Source organism: Heptranchias perlo, chromosome 34 (assembly GCF_035084215.1).
Source record: "Heptranchias perlo isolate sHepPer1 chromosome 34, sHepPer1.hap1, whole genome shotgun sequence".
NCBI lineage: Eukaryota > Metazoa > Chordata > Chondrichthyes > Hexanchiformes > Hexanchidae > Heptranchias > Heptranchias perlo.
Window position 1 is genome coordinate 22,051,809 of NC_090358.1, and position 21,266 is coordinate 22,073,074.

Below are 21,266 nucleotides of genomic sequence, written 5' to 3' on the forward strand. Positions count from 1 at the left end.
GACAGGGTATCTACGAACTGCGTGTACTTAGAGTAATAGATACTTGGGATTTAGTTACAGAGAACAGATACCTGGGATGGATCCAAGCTGTAATCCTGTGGACGGAGATACAGTGAAGCTTGAAGCTTAAAATCAGCATCTGCACAAAGAATAACTCAGTAATCTCATTGAAGATTTTAAGATTCTTACGGGTATAGGTAAACTAGACCCCAACAAATAGTGTGATTAACTACAAGCCCTGCAACCAGGCGGTGCAGAGTCAAGCTGAGAAGAGGGAAGTTTTGATTTAACTGCTTCACACAGAGGGTGGTGAATACGTGAAACACAATCCCTAGGGAGACAGCGATGGTATATAGTGTTGGCAAATTCAAGTGGTGTCAGCAAATTCATGTGGGAGCTTGCTAGGTATTATGAAAGAAGCAACTGAGGGGTATAAGAGGTACAGTATGGCATGCTTTCAAATGTTGGGACCAGTCTGATGCACCACAGTATTTTTTTTCCCCCAATCCTCTACATAATTGATTTATAATCAATAGCTGTATCTGCTGTTTTGATTTATAGTACATATTGTATTGGGTCTGTTGTGGGAATATGTTAGAAGGGCTGAATTGTTTTTTTCTTGTTTGTGCTGCTTCTCTTACTGTGGATAAAACCTTGTTTTCATGTACTTAATGTGCTCTAACATTCAATATCCAAAACTCAAGTCTGCACATGAAAGCCTTCATAACAAACCTTTATCATTGTTTCCTATTGCACAACAGAAACTATGACCAACATTCCCTCACACCCAGGAGAAAGCAAAAGAATGTGTGGACAGCATCAATTTACTTAGTGTGCAAATGTTTTATACTTTCCAATTTCCTTAACTTTCTCTCAAGTAGCTGGTGTTCAGAAGCAGTACGATTGCTGACTTAAGTTTGGTATCTCCACCTACAACATTGCATCTGGAAGGTCTACCGAGAAACTTGACCGTCTCATCTCCCAGTCTGATCACCTATCAGACCCCACTACATTCTAAAAAGGGCATTCTAACTTGTTACGGATGGATTTCAAAAATTGTAGAGAATTAAGAACCCTCAGCACAGATAAGAGGCCATTCAGCCCATCGTGCCTATGCCGGATATATATATTAATTGTCCTGTAAATAAAGCTGATCAAGTAGCTTTAGTCTGCACACATTGGTCTGTTAGTGTGGTGTTTTCTGCCTTTTTGAGAGAGAACAGTGGACAGCCCATGATGCTAGTTACCTGTACACTGCAAATGGGACATAGTTAACCCTGAGCTGCTAACTCATACATGTCATGTATAAGGACACAGGTTTCAGATCAAAGGAAATCACCTGCTTATAGATATCTGACTTTTTGGTGGTGAATACAAAGTGATGAGGGGGAAAAGCCTAAACTACTGCCACTTTGTACCAAGCTATGGTCAGTTTTGTACTGAATGCTGCTGCCCGACGACACTGAATACTGAATCCTAACAATAACAACAATGTGCATTAATATAGCACCTTCACCATAGTAAAACATCCCAAGGCGCTTCACAGGAGCATTATCAAACAAAATTTGACACCAAGCTGCATAAGAAGATATTAGGACAGGTGAAGAAGTAGGTTTTAAGGAGCGTCTTAAAGGAGGAGACAGAGGTAGAGAGGCGGAGAGGTCTAGGAAGGGAATTCCAGAGCTTAGGACCTAGGCAGCTGAAGGCATGGCCGCCAATGGTGGAGCGATTAAAATCGGGGATGTGCAAGAGGCAAGAATTGGAGGAGCAGAGATCTCTGAGGATGTAGGACTGGAGGAGGTTACAGAGATAGGGAGGGGCGAGGCCACGGAGGGATTTGAAAACAAGGATGTGAACTTTAAAATCGAAGTATTCCTGGACCAGGAGCCAATGTAGGTCAGCGAACACAGGGATGATGGGAGAATGGGACTTGGTGCGAGTTAGGATATGGGCAGCAGAGTTTTGGATGAGCTCAAGTTTATGGAGGGTGGAAGATGGAAAGCCAGCCAGGAGAGCATTGGAATAGTCAAGTCCAGAGGTAACAAAGGCATGGATGAGGGTTTCAGCAGTAGATGAGCTGAGGCAGAGGCGGAGACGGGCGATGTTACAGAGGTGGAAGTAGGCGATCTTGGTGATGGAACGGATATGTGGTAGGACACCAAGGTTGTGAACGGTCTGGTTCAGCCTCAGACAGTGGCCAAGGAGAGGGATGAAATCGGTGGCTAGGACACAGAGTCTGTGGCAGGGACCAAAGACAATGGCTTCAGTCTTCCCAATAGTTGGAGGAAATGTTTACTCATCCAGTACTGGATGTTGGACAAGCAGCGAGACAAATGAGAGACAATGGAGGGGTCGAGGGAGGTGGTTGAGAGGTAGAGTTGGGTAAACTCACTTCACACTCACGTCCACAGATGAGAATCTCTGCAGTATCTGGAAACCTGATTAAAGGTCCCCTCACCTCTCCCTCCACTGAAACCACTCTTCTGGACCTTGTGCAGCTCAGTGTTCCCGAGTCGGAGTGCTTGCATCTGCTGAGAAAGGACTCACCCAGATTTATGGGAAACCCCATAAGCACTCATAAGCTATTTTAGCAACTTACAAGGATAGAACAGGCTACTTTCTAAATGGTAAAAAGTTAAAAACAGTGGATGTCCAAAAGGACTTAGGGGTTCAGGTACATAGATCATTGAAGTGTCATGAACAGGTGCAGAAAATAATCAATAAGGCTAATGGAATGCTGGCCTTTATATCCAGAGGACCAGAGTACAAGGGGGCAGAAGTTATGCTGCAGCTATACAAAACCCTGGTTAGACCGCACCTGGAGTACTGTGAGCAGTTCTGGGCACCGCACCTTCGGAAGGACATATTGGCCTTGGAGGGAGTGCAGCGTAGGTTTACTAGAATGATACCCGGACTTCAAGGGTTAAGATACGAGGAGAGATTACACAAATTGGGGTTGTATTCTCTAGAGTTTCGAAGGTTAAGGGGTGATCTGATCGAACTTTAAGATATTAAGGGGAACGGATAGGGTGGATAGAGAGAAACTATTTCCGCTGGTTGGGGATTTTAGGAGTGGGGGCACAGTCTAAAAATTAGAGCCAGACCTTTCAGGAGTGAGATTAGAAAACATTTCTACACACAAAGGGTGGTAGAAGTTTGGAACTCTCTTCCGCAAATGGCAATTGATACTAGCTCAATTGCTAAATTTAAATCTGAGATAGATAGCTTTTTGGCAACCAAAGGTATTAAGGGATATGGGCCAAAGGCGGGTATATGGAGTTAGATCACAGATCAGCCATGATGCAGGCACGAGGGGCTGAATGGCCTACTCCTGTTCCTATGTTCCTACATTTTTCTCTCAATTCAATCAAATCATAATACAATTGAGTGCAATTATGAATAGTTATATCACTCCTGGCCAAATCAGAAACGAGAAGTGCAATGCAGATAGATTCTGGTAATCTAGATTGTCGCTGGCCTGTGACCAGCGGTGTGCCTCAGGGATCGGTGCTGGGTCCGCTGTTATTTGTTATTTATATTAATGATTTGGATGAGAATTTAGGAGGCATGGTTAGTAAGTTTGCAGATGACACCAAGATTGGTGGCATTGTGGACAGTGAAGAAGGTTATCTAGGATTGCAACGGGATCTTGATAAATTGGGCCAGTGGGCCGATGAATGGCAGATGGAGTTTAATTTAGATAAATGTGAGGTGATGCATTTTGGTAGATCGAATCGGGCCAGGACCTACTCTGTTGATGGTAGGGCGTTGGGGAGAGTTGTAGAACAAAGAGATCTAGGAGTACAGGTTTATAGCTCCTTGAAAGTGGAGTCACAGGTGGATAGGGTGGTGAAGAAGGCATTCAGCATGCTTGGTTTCATTGGTCAGAACATTGAATACAGGAGTTGGGATGTCTTGTTGAAGTTGTACAAGACATTAGTAAGGCCACACTTGGAATACTGTGTACAGTTCTGGTCACCCTATTATAGAAAGGATATTATTAAACTAGAAAGAGTGCAGAAAAGATTTACTAGGATGCTACCGGGACTTGATGGTTTGACTTATAGGGAGAGGTTGGATAGACTGAGACTTTTTTCCGTGGAGAGTAGGAGGTTTAGGGGTGATCTTATAGAAGTCTATAAAATAATGAGGGGCATAGATAAGGTAGATAGTCAAAATCTTTTCCCAAAGGTAGGGGAGTCTATAACGAGGGGGCATAGATTTAAGGTGAGAGGGGAGAGATACAAAAGGGTCCAGAGGGGCAATTTTTTCACTCAAAGGGTGGTGAGTGTCTGGAACGAGCTGCCAGAGACAGTAGTGGAGGCGGGTACAATTTTGTCTTTTAAAAAGCATTTGGACAGTTACATGGGTAAGATGGGTATAGAGGGATATGGGCCAAGTGCAGGCAATTGGGACTAGCTTAGTGGTATAAACTGGGCGACATGGACATGTTGGGCCGAAGGGCCTGTTTCCGTGTTGTAAACTTCTATGATTCTATGAAAAGGAATTCAATGCAGATACTGGCAATGTTTTGGTCAGTCTAGTTTGGGAAGGGAGGGAGGACAATTTGAAAAATGATTTCAATATGAGTGTTAAGAATTCAGATTTATTTTAATCAGCTTTTTCAATTTCTAACAGGACAGCTTTTACTGAACAGATTTGTCATTTCAAAAAGCAACATTCCTTAATTTTACAAAACTAGTTTATTTTACTTCATACATTCCCAGCATGTCTTTTTAAAGTGTCAGGATTTACACTAATACAAAACCATCACAAAATAGAATAAGCAACATGTGTTCCTCTGCTCAAATATGTACATCTAAACCTATATACCCTCATATAAAAATATACGCAGTGTCTGCCAAATATATTGGCCATAAAATAGAGATGCTCTCAAATGAGAGTAAAGATTTGCAAAAAAAAATCTGTGATAACATATTGTGACCAAACATCACAAATCCCGTGAATAGTCTATGGCTTAATAGAGGTCAGTGAAAGACTACAATCCATCGAGTACTAGTTCTACACTTTACAGCAATTGTTCAGCACTTTTTTCCCATCTGCTGTTGTTAGCTTCGTCACTGGTTCAACACTGTCCCTAATGCTTGCATTCTTTTTCGCTTCTCTGTATGGAGAGAGAAATGAACACGAATTATGTACCACATATAAACAACAACAACTTGCATTTATATAGCGCCTTTAACGTCCCAAGGCGCTTCACCGGAGCGTTATCAAACAAAATTTCACACTGAGCCACATAAGGAGATATTAGGTCAGGTGACCAAAAGCTTGGTCAAAGAGGTAGGTTTTAAGGAGGAGAGAGAGTCGGAGAGGTTTAGGGAGGGAATTCCAGAGCTTAGGGCCTAGGCAGCTGAAGGCACGGTCGTCAATGGTGGAGCAATTAAAATCGGGGATGCGCAAGAGGCAAGAATTGGAGGAGCGCGGAGGGTTGCAGAGCTGGAGGAGATTACGGAGATAGGGAGGGGCGAGGCCACGAAGGGATTTGAAAACAAGGATGAGAATTTTAAAATCATGGCGTTCCCGGACCGGGAGCCAATGTAAGTCAGCAAGGACAGGGGTGATGGATGAACGAGACTTGGTGCGAGTTAGGATATGGGCAGACATACTGTGGCAGACATATCCAGCCTACCTCACTGGATTGCATTACATTTCAATTATCGAGATTCCTTGGTACTACGGAGCAGCACTTCAACGGGGAATACTTGTAACTGGGTACATCTTACTGTTGTGAGACATGCAGGGGTCTATTGAGGTCTCATTCCTGTTGGCCTGAGACAGATTCTTCACCTCAGCTATTTTAGTTTGACAGAGAGGCCTGGATTCAAATTTCAGGTGTTACAGCCTGGGAAAGCATATCACACTGGCAAGAGTATGTACAGATACCCAGACCAATAGGCTAATACCAGTTGGATTACCATTCCTTCCTCGCACTTTAAATAGTCTTGTCCTCAACTGCAGGGAATCAAAGTGGCTACCGTCCCACTCCACTGAGGACAAGGCAGTGATTGTTTAGAAAATAAAAATATTACTTTTTAAAAAAAAAACATTTTAATGTTTTTTATATATACATATACACTTAACTAACGTTGAATTGCCCTCATAGGTCCATGGCAGGCTTGAATTGGCCCCAACATGGCTTCAGTACTGTACTGACATTGGGAGTAGGTGCCAATTGCCTGACTCAAGTTGACACACAAAATATCCACAGGACTGTTAAACAATTACTGATTTTGAAATTCAAATGCAAATCCCTCCTTGATGAAGAACGGGGGAGAACGGACTGCAGCACGGATATCATTCACTGACTTATGGTTTGCCAGCAAAAACATTTTTATTTGTCCCTCTTTTCATCCTCCTACTATTCTTTGGCTAAAGGGGCAGTGATACTGACTTCCTTCAAGGTCTTCACTAACGCTAGTCAAGCTAGTCCTAGGAGTTGCACGACAACAGTCTATACAGTTTGTGTGGTGATTGTCCCTCTCTCCCTGTGGGGAAGTGCCCCATCTCACAGTGTAACAGAAGTCATCTGGGATTCGTGAAGGAGCCCCGTTACAAATTTCTCAGGAAATTACAGAAGAACCACTGACCCCAAATTAGTCCAGACTGCAGTAACTTCCTCCACATCTCATCCCTCCTAATTTGTGGGCAAGTGAAAAACAGCCAGGGTTCCTGTTCCTGATTGTGAGATGCCACAGACTCACAGGATAGTAAAGGCAGGATATGCCCCCCCACCCCCCCCCCCACTTCACTCCTGAATAGTGACCACTTGAGCATGGTACCAAGAGTAGTGAGTGACTAAAGACCAGTGTGTGCCAGTGGATCTATAGCCCAGAGACACCTGCTCAACATATACTTCCATTTAGTAACCTTTACCACAGTGAAATTTAACAATTTCATTATTTTCTGCACTTCCTTCCAGAAAAGCGATTATGAATATATGTCCCAATGCACGAATACAGTCTCAACATAAAGAGACAGAGTGCACGGTCCCAATGAAGGAAGGTGGTCCCAACACAATGCCACAGCACTATTCAAAAAAGAGCAGTGGACTCTCCCAACATCCAGGCCAACATTCCTCTCTCAACCAACACATGATTATCTGCTCATTCATTTGCTGTTGAGTGGAACCTTGCTGTACACAAATTACCTGCATAATAGTGACTACACCTCCCAAGAAATACATTTGTTATAATGCCTTCTCAAAGCACTTTACATGAAAATGCAAGTTCTTCCATTTTTTACTGTATGCATTCCACTATCCACATAATTACAACAGTTACAGCAGAATTTTGCTGCCTACATAAACACCTCAGATCTGTACAGCCATCAGTGACCTTACCTGGCCAAATGCAGAACAGCCTCCACCACATTTGTCCCATCCTTTGCACTTGTTTCACAAAACAAAGCACTGTAAGTCTAGAGAAAGACGAAGCACAGATTTACCCTGTATTGATCTGTATACAGGTTGGCCTACAATTTGCATCATCTATACAAGATTCATGGTTAATATGAAGTGAACTGCATTAAAAAATTTCAATTAACCTAAAAATAGCTCTATATTGTGGTACTTTAGATACAGAGGGTTCGATTGGAGCCGGTTGCTAAACAGTGTTTGCATAGAATGTACAGCACAGAAACAGGCCATTTGGCCCAACCAGTCCATGCCGGTGTTTATGCTCCACACGAGCCTCATCCCTCCCTACGTCATCTAACCCTATCAGCATATCCTTCTAATTTTGATTTTCTAGCTTCCCCTTAAATGCTAGTCACCTCAACTACTCCTTGTGACCACTCTCTGGATAAAGATCTTTCTCCTGAATTCCCTACTGGATTTATTAGTGACTATCATATATTTATGGCCCCAAGTTCTGGTCTCCCCCACAAGTGGAAGCATATCTACATCTACCCTCTCAAACCCTTTCATAATCTTAAAACCTCTATCAGGTCACGCCTTAGTCTTCTCTAAAAAAGACCCGGCCTGTTCAATCTATCCTGATAGGTATTACCTCTCAGTTCTGGTACCATCCTAATAAATCTTTTTTGCATCTTCTCCAGTTCCTCTATATCCTTTTTATAATATGGAGACCAGAACTGTTCACAATACTCCAAGTGTGGTCTATCCAAGGTTCTATACAAGTTTAACATAACTTCTCTGCTTTTCAATTCTATCCCTCTAGAAATGAACCCCAGTAGTTTGTTTGCTTTTTTCACTGCCTTATTAACATGCGTCGCTACTTTTAGTGATTTGTGTATCTATATCCCCAGATCCCTCTGCTCCTCTACCCCATTTAGACTCTTACTTTCCAAGCAGTTTTGGCCTCCATATTCTTCCTACCAAAATGTACCACCTCACACTTATCTATATTGGAATTCATTTGCCAATTACACACCCATCCTGCAAGTTTATTAATGTCTTCCTGTATTTTGTCGCAGTCCTCTTCAGTATTAACTCTACCCCCCAATTTGGTGTTGTCCGCAAATTTTGACAATGTACTGTCAATTCCGGAGTCCAAATCGTTTATGTAAATGGTGAACAATATTGGTCCCAGCACCGATTCTTGTGGAATACCACTTCCCGCCGTTTGCCAGTCTGAGTAACTACCTTTAATCCCTACTCTCTGTTCTCTGTTTTGTAGCCAGCTTGCTATCCATTCTGCTACTTGTCCCCTAACTCCACATGCTCTGACCTTAGTCATGAGTCTACCATGTGGTACCTTATCAAAGCCTTTTGAAAATCCAAATATATTACATATACTGCATTACCCTTTCTGTTACTTCTTCAAAGAATTCAATAAGGTTGGTCAAGCAAGACCTTCCCTTTTGAAATCCATGCTGACTATTCTTTATTATATTTTCGGTTCCTAGATGTTTTTCTATTACATCTGAGTAAGGAATCCATTATCTTTCCTACCATCGACGTTAAGCTAATTGGTCTATAGTTCCCTGGACTGGTTCTATCTCCCTTTTTAAATATAGGAATCACATTTGCTGTCCACCAGTCCTCCAGCACTATTTCCTTTTCTAATGAATTTTTATAGGTATGTAATAGTGCCTCTGCCATCTCTTCCTTAACTTCTTTTACGATGCATAGATGCAGTCCATCAGGACCTGGGGTTTTATCCTCTCTAAGCTTGATCAGTTTATCAATTATCTCCCCCTTTTCTACCTTAAATGTCTCTATCTTTTCTGAACTCTTCTTCGAATGTCATGCCCACCATGTTAGTCTCCCTGGTAAATACTGAGGCAAAGTAATTATTTAATGATTAATGAGAGAATATATAGCGTGATAAGTGTAGAAGAAATTATTCTTACCATAGCTAATTTCTCTCCATGGGCAGTCAACACAGTGCTACGTTGTGCTTGAGGCATTTCGTTTCTTAAATCTATTTTATTCCCAATTAAGATAATTGGTGTCGGGATATCAGTAGAATTCTGAAAAAGATATTGTTCATCAGCACCATTTTACTGTACAAAGGGGTTATCTTGTTTTTAGAACCATATAGATATAAAACTATTGGGGAAGATTTTCTCTGATATTGTTAAAAAAGTCATAAACCAGTTTATAAAGAACAGGTTTATAATCATTATGTTATACATAGGGCAGAGGAAGTTGTCTTCTAGTACTGGCAATGACATCTTTAGGCCAAGTAACACCAGCCCGCCATACTGGTCCAGGCAAGAGTGAAGTGTCCCATACATCAACACACAGACCAAGAGACAGATGAGACATTTTATAAAGTGCCTGGTACATCCTCAGGATGTTCTAAAGCACTTCACATCCAATGGATTACTTTTTTGTTATGTAGACAAACTTGGCAGCCAATTTTTGCACAGCAAGGTGCCATGGTCAGCAAACCCGATAAATTTAGCAGTCAGCCTTGGCTCAGCAGTAACAACTCTTGCCTCTGAGTCAGAAGGTCGTGGGTTCAATCCCCATTCCAGAGACTTGAGCACATAATCTAAATTGGCACTTCAGTGCAGCACTGTCAGAGATGCTGTCTTTCAGATGAGATGTTAAACAGAGGTCCCATCTGCCCGCTCGGGTGGATGTAAACAATCTCATGGCACTATTTGAACAGAGAGTTCTCCCAGTATCCTAACCCAATATTTATCCCTTAATCAACATCACTAAAAACAGATTATCTGGTCATTTATCTCATTGCTGTTTGTATGTGAAGTGCTTTGGGACATCCTGAAGATCTGAAAGGCACTGTATGAATGTAAGTCCTTTCCTTTAAATGACCAGTTAGTTGATTTTTGTAGCTTTGGATGATCAGTAAAATGTCAGCTGCTGCAAGCGAACCAGAATGTTGTAAAATGGAAATTGATTTGAAATCTGTGGGACACGCTATTATGATTTAGGAAACCTTTACTATTACAATAATGTACGAGAAAACAATAATTTTCACTCCAGGTCAATCAGTTTGATTATCTTTCTCGTTTGATTACTCTCGGCCTGTAAAGCATCGCTTGGACAGTGACATTTTCAATTCCACCCTATGTAGCGCATTTTGTTTTATATTCTCACTGTGTTTTATGCCTTTATTATATATATTCCTCCCCCTCCCCCCTCCCCACTGTAGGGGTGGAGTCCAGCGTGAGAGATTCTGAGGAAACCACATGCTCAGCACAGCCACGAAAATGTAATCATTACCTTACCCAGTCTGGTCTCCTAGCCCCCGAAACGGCTAGAAAGGAAACAGACTAAGGTTTCATTATGTTGGTATTCCACGGGGTAATTCAGGAAATGCATTTTGAATATTTTAGAAGAGATCAAGTATTTTGGTGTTGCACTATAAGAGGAGTGGGGTTTCGTGCAATGAAGGCATATTGCCTGAAGGAAGTTGATAAATGTGCAGTGGGATTAGCAGCAAAAAAGAGCTGATAGAATGGATGGCCAATGGAGGAGATCATTGATAAGGAGAAGGACGAGAGCTCTGGAAAACCTCCGAAATAATGGAGGAAGAGTCAGAGAATGAGCCATCATCTACATTCAGATAAAGATATGCAAGAGGACGCTAGATCACTACCAACATGATTTCAATGAAAGGCCATATAAATGGTAATGGATTTGGAAGTGCACAATGTCAAATCCACCTAATGTGAAGAGGTTTCAAACATACTAAACCACTGACGAGGCTGGGCAATTTTGTTTCGCCAGCAAGATGAATTGTACCTTAATTTCATCAATCCACTCTCGGACATTCAGAAAACTAGTCTCTGAAGTTACATCGTACAGTAATAACACACCATGAGCTTTTCGGAAATAGGACTTGGCAATACTGCGAAACCTGGGGGAGAAAAGAAAAATTCTGTGTCATTAACGAACGTTTGTGCTGCAGAGGTCTATATGGAAATGGATTCATCCTGCAGAGACACTGAACAAAAATCAAGTGATTATTCCATAGTTCTTGGCCATGTATAGAAAGAGGTACAATGGTGTATCGAAAACTACCGCAGTCAGGCAATGATGAGCCACAGGTGGGAGTGATTACCCTGTGCTCACTGACCTACACTGGCTCCCAGTCCAGCAACGCTTCACTTTTAAAATTCTCATCCTTGTTTTCAAATCCCTTCGTGGCCTCGCCAGTCCCCATCTCTGTAACTTCCTCCAGCCCTACAACCCTCCGAGATCTCTGCTCTCCTCCAATTCCTGCCTCTTGTGCATCCCCGATTTTCATCACTCCACCATTGGTGGCTGTGCCTTCAGCTGCCTAGGCCCTAAACTCGAATTCCCTCCCTAACCCTCTCTATCTCTCTCTCCTCCTTTAAGAAACGCCTTAAAACCCACCTCTTTGACCCAGCTTTTGGTCACCTGTCCGAATATCTCCTTATTTGGCTCGGTGTCAAATTTTGTTTGATAATCGCTCCTGTGAAGCGTCTTGGGACGTTTTGCTACATTTAGGTGCCAAATAAATGCAAGTTGTTGTTGTTGTTACAGGATCACCATCATTCAGTGGGCCATTTCTCATACATTATCTGTAAGGAGGTTGTGATTTCTCTCTGAAACATAACCTTAGGGGGGCCGGGGGGAGGGGGTTGTGGAGAGGAGTCCTTATACAAGTACCGCAAAAAGGGAACACCCTTAGTAAAACATGGTGGGGGTCATCTTCACCTTCACCGCTTGGCAATTATATAGAGAGAGGATCGCCCGTCCATTGTTGAACCCTCCCGATTTCTTATTGCATTGAAATTAATGGAACGAAAAATGAGGCAGTTTCTACAGCGGGCAGGCAATCCGTTCCGTTCTACCAGGTTATCATGCAGGAGGTGAAGTTTAGTCTTACCCCAGTATCCTTCATATGGTGAGGTGTCTCATCTTGAGGTATGAACAGGAAGGGAGGGACTGGAGCTGCTGTTTGAAGTGATTATACCATTGGTGCATCCTTCATGTACACAAAATAGCAACGCATCTGTATCTCCTAGAAACTCTTACATTGCTCCTACCCTTTCACAAGTCACACAAATACACTGCTTTCATATGGTTAATGTAATTACACTAAGAATATTCAACACCTTATTGTAATAAAATATAACATTAAATAAAATGATGGGCAATTTTAAATTCTGGCCTATTCGAAATTTTAAGCAGAGAAACCAACAGGTGTCTCACTTTAAACAGTCACCTTTACCTCTCCTGGCCAGCCGTGTCCCAGATCTGTAACGTGGCACTTTCACCATCAACCAATAGTTTCTTCATTTGAAAATCAACTCCTAGAAACAAGCAGGTTATATTCAATAATTGGGTTTCACTAGGATTAGAACTTTTGACAAACACAGAGAACTAACCTAGCCAAACAAAGATGGAGTCGTTACACAGCTCATCATAACAGTGTAAGCAATCTTTAAAAAAAATGTTTAAATTCTCGGGATGTGGGAGTCAGTGGGAAGGCCAGCATTTATTGCCTATCCCTTGTTGTCTTCTTGAACCACTGGTAATGGTTTTGATACAACTGAGTGGCTTACCGGTCCACTTCAGAAGGCAGTTAAGAGTCAACCACGACGGTGTGGGACTGGAGTCACATATAGGCCAGACCAGGTAAGGATGGCAGGTTTAGTGAACCAGTTGAGTTTTTACAGCCTTCATGGTCACTTTTACCGATACCAGCATTTTTATTATTCTACTTTTTTTAAAAACTGAATTCAAATTCTCAAATTGCCATGGTGGGATTTGAACTCCCGTTCTCTGTATTACTAGTCCAGTAACATAACCAGTACACTACCGTACCCTGGGTACAATGTTGCCACACACACAGAGACCAAAACAATTCTTCCTTGGTGGGGTCATTCTATTTAAGCAAATTATAGAGAATGAAATCCATCCTGTTAGGCATAAAATAGGGGGACGCAAATCAGACAATGGAAAGGGGAAATCGGGCGGGGTGTATAACAGGCGACCGACTCGCTCCCGCCCGTCTTGCACCCCTGCCGTAATTAAATTTCTCCCCTTAATGTTTCCAAATCTCAATTCATCCTGGAACAGTCAATGGTCTGGTTGTAAAAAATATTAGTCCGATTTAGTGTACTCCTGGTCAAACAGGACTCCATTATATTAAGTATTTTCATACTGGCAAAACATACGTAAAGTAGCAGAGTAAAACAGGCTCGATTATAGGAAGGATAAAAGTTCTAATTTCTACAGTCTTGTTTTCAAGATCACCTAGAAATCAGAAAGAACTATTGCAATAAAGAAGGCTACCACTGAGATTTGGAAGAAATTGGGTTGATTTTCCTCTGCTTTGTGCCTGAGATTTGCTTATTTCCCACGGGCAAAGTAGAAGGAAAAGGGGAGGAGGCCTGTGATGTTAGGTCACTGCCCCTTTTTGATGATGTTCACTCCTGAGGATTTTCCCGAGAAGCGTTATCGTCTGGAACAGCTAGAAGCACGTTAATGAGGCAGGAGTGATGTCCTGGGTCTTCGCTTGGTGCAGGCCCAATACAATGAAAGTGGGCCTGCACCTAGCTTGCCTCAGATCGGAGGATCTGAAAAGTAGCTGGCTGCAAACTTGTGGAGACTCCAAAAAAAAAATAGGCGACTCCTCCCCCACCACAGAGCCAACAGGATGATCATCAGGGCCTCAAGGCCTTCTGGCTGGACAGCACTGAAAAAGTTGCAAAGCTGGTGGCCATTCCCCTTGGAAGGGGCTTGTGTGAAAGGCTCTCTGCACTTTAGCAGTGTGGGGACATTATAATGGCCCAAACCTGAAATAACTGGTGGGTTCAGGTCCCTTTGGGCAGAGTGTACTTTGGATGTGCTCCACCCGACTTGTGCTCACGCTGGGGTTGGGGGAGGAGGTGTGTGGGAGGGGGGGGGGGGGGGGGGTTGAAGGAAAATTGGCCCCATTTTGTGATCAGATCAATCTGCTGAAGGCAACCCCACAAATCACCCGTTGAAAACAAAGGGCAGGCAGAAAAGGATAGATATCTTACCCAACGTGGTAGGAATGTGTCCTTTGAACTCGTTCATACACAGACGTAGTAGAAAACTGGATTTCCCTGAACCAGCATCCCCCGCAAGGACAAGTCTGTAGAGTGGCCCGTCTAGCTGGGAGTCATCCCCTATATTACCCATTTTCTGAAAATTAAAATAAAACAATGCACACCAAAATTATTTTAAACTTTAAATTTGCAAAGTTTATAGTCCAGGATCATCAGGAAAGTAATAATGTCAAGATTCAATTTAGCCCAATAAACTCTGTTGAATTGCCAGAAGTTGCCTTTTAAAAAGAAAGCTAGAATTTTATTGAAATTAGTAGCCCAAGCCCAGAATTGGTTTAGGTAGGACACCCAGCACAGTGACCTGGAGGTCTCTTCAGCTTTTTTCCCCAATTCATCTTGATCCCCTGCATCGAATTAGTGCGGGGTACAAAATATGGGTGCGCTACAGATTTTAGGCGTTATCATGTGTGTGGTGGGATAGAGGTGTATAGAGATGGATGAAATGCTCAGAGCATTTTACAGCAAACTCAAACACGGTGCCTCATGAATTATGAACTTGAGATGAGGCAACTCCATAAGTAGGCACCAAAGTACCAAAAAAAAGGTTCAAAGTGGTGTACTCATTGTGAAACAAGCATAGGGCACATTTAATTGTAGCTGGCTAGATCAAGACTTCAAATGCAGTCACAACTGATGCCAAGGGAATAGGTGGAAAGGCAGAGATAACAATGCAAGAAGCAATGCAGGAGAACTTGTTTCTTGCTCTCCCATTCACTACATCTGTGCCATCGACTCTCTAATACATAAGTGGGCAAAGAGTCCATTTGCACCACGAGAATAATATCGCAACGACGTGGAGGCTAGAAACGGGATTGATGATGTGACCAGTGGATGGTTTCAATCTACTCTTCATTTATGACCAAAAACCCGATCAACGTGTGATTGGCCAACTGTTCAAAGGAAGGGATTCCTGCTAAGACAGGAATGAGAGTTTTACAAAAAAACCCCACCATCATTGTAGAATCATAAAATGATACAGCACATCGTGCCTGTGCCAGCTCTTTGAAAGAGCTATCCAATTAGTCCCACTCCACTGCTCTTTCCCCATTGCCCAACAAATTTTTCCCCTGCATAAAAAAAATTCTCCTCATCTTAACCTCTTTTGCAATTACCTTAAATTTGTGTCCTCTGGTTACCGACCCTTCTGCCACTAGAAATAGTTTCTCCTTATTTACTTAATTAAAATCCTTCATGATTTTGAACACCTCTATTAAATCTCCCCTTAACCTTCCCTGATCTAAGGAGAACAACCCTAGATTCTCTTAAGTTCTCCATGTAACTGAAGTCCTGCATCCCTGGGACCATTCTAGTAAATCTCCTTTGCACCCTCTCAAAGGCCTTGACATCCTTCCTAAAGTGGACACAATACTCCAGCTGGGGCCTAACCAGTGATTTATAAAGGTTTAGCATAACTTCCTTGCATTTATACTCTATGCCTCTGTTTATAAACTAGATGTTAAAACCCAAATAATTTCTGTGCAAAAGGTTAAGACAAGTTGCAATAGACCTAGCTCAGGTAAATTGGCACAGGATGAGCTCCCAACAAATTTAAATTTATAGCCTTCTTTGGCGATTTTCTTCCCCCTCCCCAAGGTGTGGTTTCACATGTAACATTCACCCACTTATACCTCACCCGAGTGACATTATTTATGTGCGAGCCTCAACAGTGAATGTCAACAGGCTATTCAATCAAGGTGGAAATCAAAGCCAAGATTGATCCTGGTGTTGTCCCACATCCACACAGGCAAACTAGGAGCTGGGGTCATTGGTCGCTATCGGGAGTGGGAAGGGGCATGGAGACCAATTGGAGTAACCCTACCACTGCACCGGCTGAGATCAGCTAACTCGAACCCTGGGCCTTTCCTGGCCTGTATAGTTTAGCTACTGTCTGGATAAACTCAATGAGCTATGGGGGGAGGAAGCACTTATTAAATACTGTTGTTGACATTTAAAGGCCTACACCGATTCTGCCTGCTGATTTACCATGTTATTAGCATTCCATTCAGGAAAAGAGTTTAGCATGTCTGAACTTTCAGATTACTGACAGGTGCACAGTACTCCTGGCGTCAATAACACTCACTAATATAAAAGCACATAATTGTTGCAATCCTGGCAATATTGGAGACTTACACTTTGAGGGTCCCACAAGCTGCCATCTGATTCCATGCCTCTTGTACGTGCCCAATAATGCAGAGAATAGTACGTGTGCGTGTATATACACCTTGGGAATCAGTTGTACATCGTGACAAATGTGTACAGATGCATCAAACCAGCTCCGTGTCCCAAGTCTCAGGCTCCCCCACTCCCCTCCTCCCCGGGTGGTAATATAGGAAGCTGTGACTAGTAGAAACTCCACAGGGTGATAATAAATAGGGACACAACACAACAACCTTCCGCTGGAGCAGCTTACGAGGTCATGACACTCCGTGGTTCGCACATTCACACAAATCTGGAGTGCACGAGACTCCACTTAGAAACCAGATTCCATCAGATCTAAGAGCAGACTGTGGGGGATCATAAATTGGGAGGAGTGCCGCCCACAGGTTGTGTTTCTCCATTCGTGTTCTACTCTCCCAGGACCCAAGCAGGAACATAAAAGTGAGTTTTGTTTATTGCCAAACGCAGTCAGCATGGAATTTGTGTTAAACAATGTAATTTTAAATAACATTAACCTCCTCTCCATTTTGCTGTGTGAAGCGTGAATCGACCAGAGCATCTGTACAAGGAGCAAACTTAACACTAGTCTGCAACTCATGCAGAATGGATCAGGAAGGATATACTTGTCCTTGAGGGGGTGCAATGAAGGTTCACTAGATTGATTCCTGGGATGAGAGGGCTGTCCTATGAGGAGAGATTGAGTAGAATGGACCTATATTCTCTGGAGTTTAGAAGAATGGGAGGTGATCTCATTGAAAGGTATAAAATTCTTAGAGGGCTTTACAGCGTAGATGCTGAGAGGCTGTTTTGCCTGGCTGAAGAGTCTAGAACTAGACTCAAGATAAGGGATCGGCCATTTAGGACCGAGATGAGGATACATTTCTTCATTCAGAGGGTTGTGAATCTTTGGAATTCTCTAGCCCAGAGGGCTGTGGATGCTCAGTCGTTGAGTATATTCAAGACTGAGATTGATAGATTTTTGGACACTAAGGGAATCAAGGGATATGGGGATAGAGCAGGAACGTGGAGTTGAGGTAGAAGATCAGCCATGATCTTATTGAATGGCGGAGCAGGCTTGAGGGGCCGTATGGCCTACTCCTATTTCTTATGTTCCTATGTAGGTTAACAGCCATTATTGACCGTACGATGAATATATTCTCCATCTGTTCCTATTGTGCTGGACTGGCTGAGAAATATTGTAATACAGCAACTGTTTTTGCTGCAGTCTACACATTTTAATGCAAATCAAACACCTCAGCAAAAGGATCAATTTTTCATGGAAGTGCTTAATATTTCCTGATTTGCAGAATTTTAGTTTGAAGTAATCATGAATAATGTGATATGGGGATGGTCCTGAAGATGCTGGTGGGAACAGGGGATGGAAGTTTTTTAAAAATCTTCTTGCTCATCCTGGAAAAAGAAGGAATTGGGGGTCAGAACATAAGAAATAGGAGCAGGAGTAGGCCATACAGACCATCAAGCCTGATCCACCATTAAATAAGATCAGGGCTGATCTTTGACCTCAACTCCACTTTCCCGCCCGATCCCCATATCCCTCGATTCCCCTAGAGTCCAAAAATCTATCGATCTCAGCCTTAAATATACTCTACCCCAGAGGGCTGTGGATGCTCAGTTGTTGAGAATTCCAAATATTAACAACCCTCTGAATGAAGAAATTCCCCCTCATCTCAGTCCTATAAAAACATAAGAACCAGGAGTAGACCATCCGGCCCCCTCGAGCCTGCTCCACCATTCAACAAGATCATGGCTGATCTTCTACTTCAATGCCGTTTTCCTGCACCATCCCCATATCCCTTGATGCCTATAAGATGTCCTAAATGTCTGACCCCTTATCCTGAGACTACGTCCCCTAGACTAGTTAGCTGATGGAAAACTGGCACCAGAATAGACAAAATGGGCTGAAATCTCTACTAATCTAGTGATAAACTATTTACAAGCTGCACACCAACAAACACAAAATGCCCGCACCGCTAAGTCCAATTACTGGAAGCTAAACTTGGATTACAATCTAATTTTCATTAGGAATTTTTCTGCCCTCGCATTCTTGAGAACTTGCAGTTTGCCCAATTCAGAGAATCAGACATGGCCATTTCTTTTGTTGTATTCAGGATGTCTCCCAGGAATGAAACAAAAAAAAAGAGCCCTCCCATTAGTTTCGATCACCTAAGGGGGTTCCAGATTTTCTTTCCCCCCACATTGGCCTGGGTTTGTATCTGGTTTTTCATCTCTCCCAGGAGATCACCTGGTTTCGGATGGGGTGGGGAGTGTATATATTGTGATAGGCTGGATGGACTAGAGGGTCATTTCCTGTCCATCGTTGTTTGTGTATTACCTTTGGCGAGAATGCTGGCAGACGTCTCCTGGATGAAGCTGTAGAGCTGCAGCGGCTGACAGGGCGCGATGGCTTCCAGCTCCCGGACACACCGTCTATCTCCATGGCAACCTCCGATTTCCGCTCAGACACCTAATAGAAACACAGCCATACAAATTCACTGCTATTCCCCAATCCAAGGCCGCAGCGAATGGACAATGCCCGTTATTACACACATCAGAAGCAGCTTCTTTATAAATCTTGATCAGAAACAGAACCCAGCTCTATTGTAATAGAACCAGGAGCAGAACTGAGATGCATTTCTCAAAGATCACATTTTTTTTGTTGACAGACATAACATTAATCCCATTGTCTTCCTGACAATTAAATCCCCTTTCTTTCTCCCCTTCAATAAAGCATCTCATTAGGTTGTTCAGAAGCCTCACTCGACATGTTTAGTAACATCAACTTGCATTTATATAGCGCCTTTAATAGTAAAACATCACAAGGCGCTTCACAGGAGCATTATCAGACAAAATTTGACACAAAGCCACAAAGAGAGATATTAGGACAGGTGAAGCAGTAGGTTTAAAGGGGCACCTTAAAGGAAGAGAGGCGCGGAGAGGTTTAGGGAAAGAATTCCAGAGCTTAGGGCCTAGTCAGCTGAGGGCACGGCCGCCAATGGTGAGGCGAAGGAAATCGGGGATGCACAAGAGGCCAGGAGGAGGAACGCAAAAATCTCGGCGGGGTGTAGGGCTGGAGGAGGTTACAGAGATAGGGAGGGGTGAGGCCATGGAGTGATTTGAACACAAGGATGAGAATTTTAAATCAAGGCGTTGCTGGACTGGGAGCCAATGTAGGTCAGCAAGCACAGGGGTGATGGGTGAACGGGACTTGGTGTGAGTTAGGATAAGGGGAGCAGAGTTTTGGATGAGCTGAAGTTTACAGAGAGTGAAAGATGGGAGGCCAGCCAGGGGAGCATCAGAATAGGCGAGTCTGGAGATAACAAAAGCATGGATGAGAGTTTCAGTGGCAGATGAGCTGAGGCAGCGGCGAACCCTGACGATGTTAGAGGTGGAAGTAGGCGGCCTTGGTGGTGGAGAGGATATGGCATTGGAAGCTCATCTCAGGGTTGAATAGGACGCCAAGGTTGCAAAGAGTCTGGTTCAGCTACAGACAGTGGCCAGGGAGAGGGATGGGAGCGGTGGCTAGGGAACGGAGTTTGTGGTGGGGGTAGAAGACAGTGGCTTCGGTCTTCCCAATATTTAATTGGGAACAAGAGTAAAACCTAGGTGGATAATTAGATTCAAGGTAAAAAAGCCAGCCAGTGCTTTTTCTTTTAAAATTGCTGGTTTCTATTACTTGCTTGTCCCTCATCATATATTCCGTTTACGTGGAAACTGAACATTAAAGAGCAATTGCTCATTAGAGAAGATCCCACAAATGTAAAATGATCACAAACCGTATATTGTTGACTGCTTTGCAGAGCCAGTTTACATGGATACTATTATGCTATTAATTTGGTGGTTTGGAGTTGCTAGGTTTTGACCTCAGACTTGTATCGCATAGTTTGACAGGAAGAGGAATGTGGAATAGCAAGTTTATACTAGGAGGAGTCACTTAGAAAAGCAAGGTGGAAGCAGACTGTGAATGCTGCAAGTCTTTTTTTTAAATCAAATACAGAGTGACATTTTTGAACATTTAAATTAGGCTTAGTACATCCAGATTGTTACACCAGTTAGTTATGTGAGGCTTGATGAAAACAAAAAAAAACGGACCTAGATTTCAAAATGAGGTTGAACAACAATTAGCAAGTCTTCTCGTATGTAAAATGTGCTAAAATATTGAATCTTATGAAGTGGGGGCATCAGATCTGTGTAACTTGTTGCTACTATGATAGAAATGAAGAGAAGTTTGTGCAGTTTTTCTTTAAAATCACTAGGTGGATGTTGGGAGTGTTAATATTTTTCAACAAGTCTGGAAGATACCTTGCAACAGTCAGCTTATACTGCATCAATTTGTTTCTTTGGAAATAAAGCAGAAATTGGACAATTCTGTCTTAATTTTGAGGCACTGTATACAGTTCTGCCAAACATTGCTTGGACCAATTTGTAAATGCATCATTTACTGTAATACAATGGTTTTGTAATAAGTGCCTTGGGATGTTTTCTGATCATATTATAAAAAGGATATAGAGGCACTGGAGAAGGTGCAAAAAAGATTCACAAGGATGATGCCAGAACTGAGAGGTTATAAC

The 21,266-nt window shown here is 42.7% G+C and overlaps 1 protein-coding gene across 3 annotated transcripts in view; it reads right to left on the bottom strand.

Annotated features, from left to right (window-relative positions):
• Nucleotides 1–4,684: 4,684 nt before the first annotated feature.
• The window catches only part of rasef2 (RAS and EF-hand domain containing 2), an 86,153-nt gene continuing 69,571 nt past the window's right edge, over nucleotides 4,685–21,266 (bottom strand). For 2 of the 3 annotated variants that reach the window (XM_067971591.1, XM_067971592.1), the window contains exons 11-17: nucleotides 19,031–19,162; nucleotides 14,452–14,596; nucleotides 12,654–12,735; nucleotides 11,198–11,312; nucleotides 9,334–9,453; nucleotides 7,361–7,437; nucleotides 4,685–5,125 (exon numbers count right to left, since the gene is read on the bottom strand). In XM_067971591.1, coding sequence (XP_067827692.1) covers nucleotides 5,023–5,125; nucleotides 7,361–7,437; nucleotides 9,334–9,453; nucleotides 11,198–11,312; nucleotides 12,654–12,735; nucleotides 14,452–14,596; nucleotides 19,031–19,162 — 774 coding nt within the window. In that variant the 3' untranslated portion in view covers nucleotides 4,685–5,022. Of the gene's footprint in view, nucleotides 5,126–7,360; nucleotides 7,438–9,333; nucleotides 9,454–11,197; nucleotides 11,313–12,647; nucleotides 12,736–14,451; nucleotides 14,597–19,030; nucleotides 19,163–21,266 lie in introns of those variants that run through there. The other variant, XM_067971593.1, reaches the window with a different exon arrangement.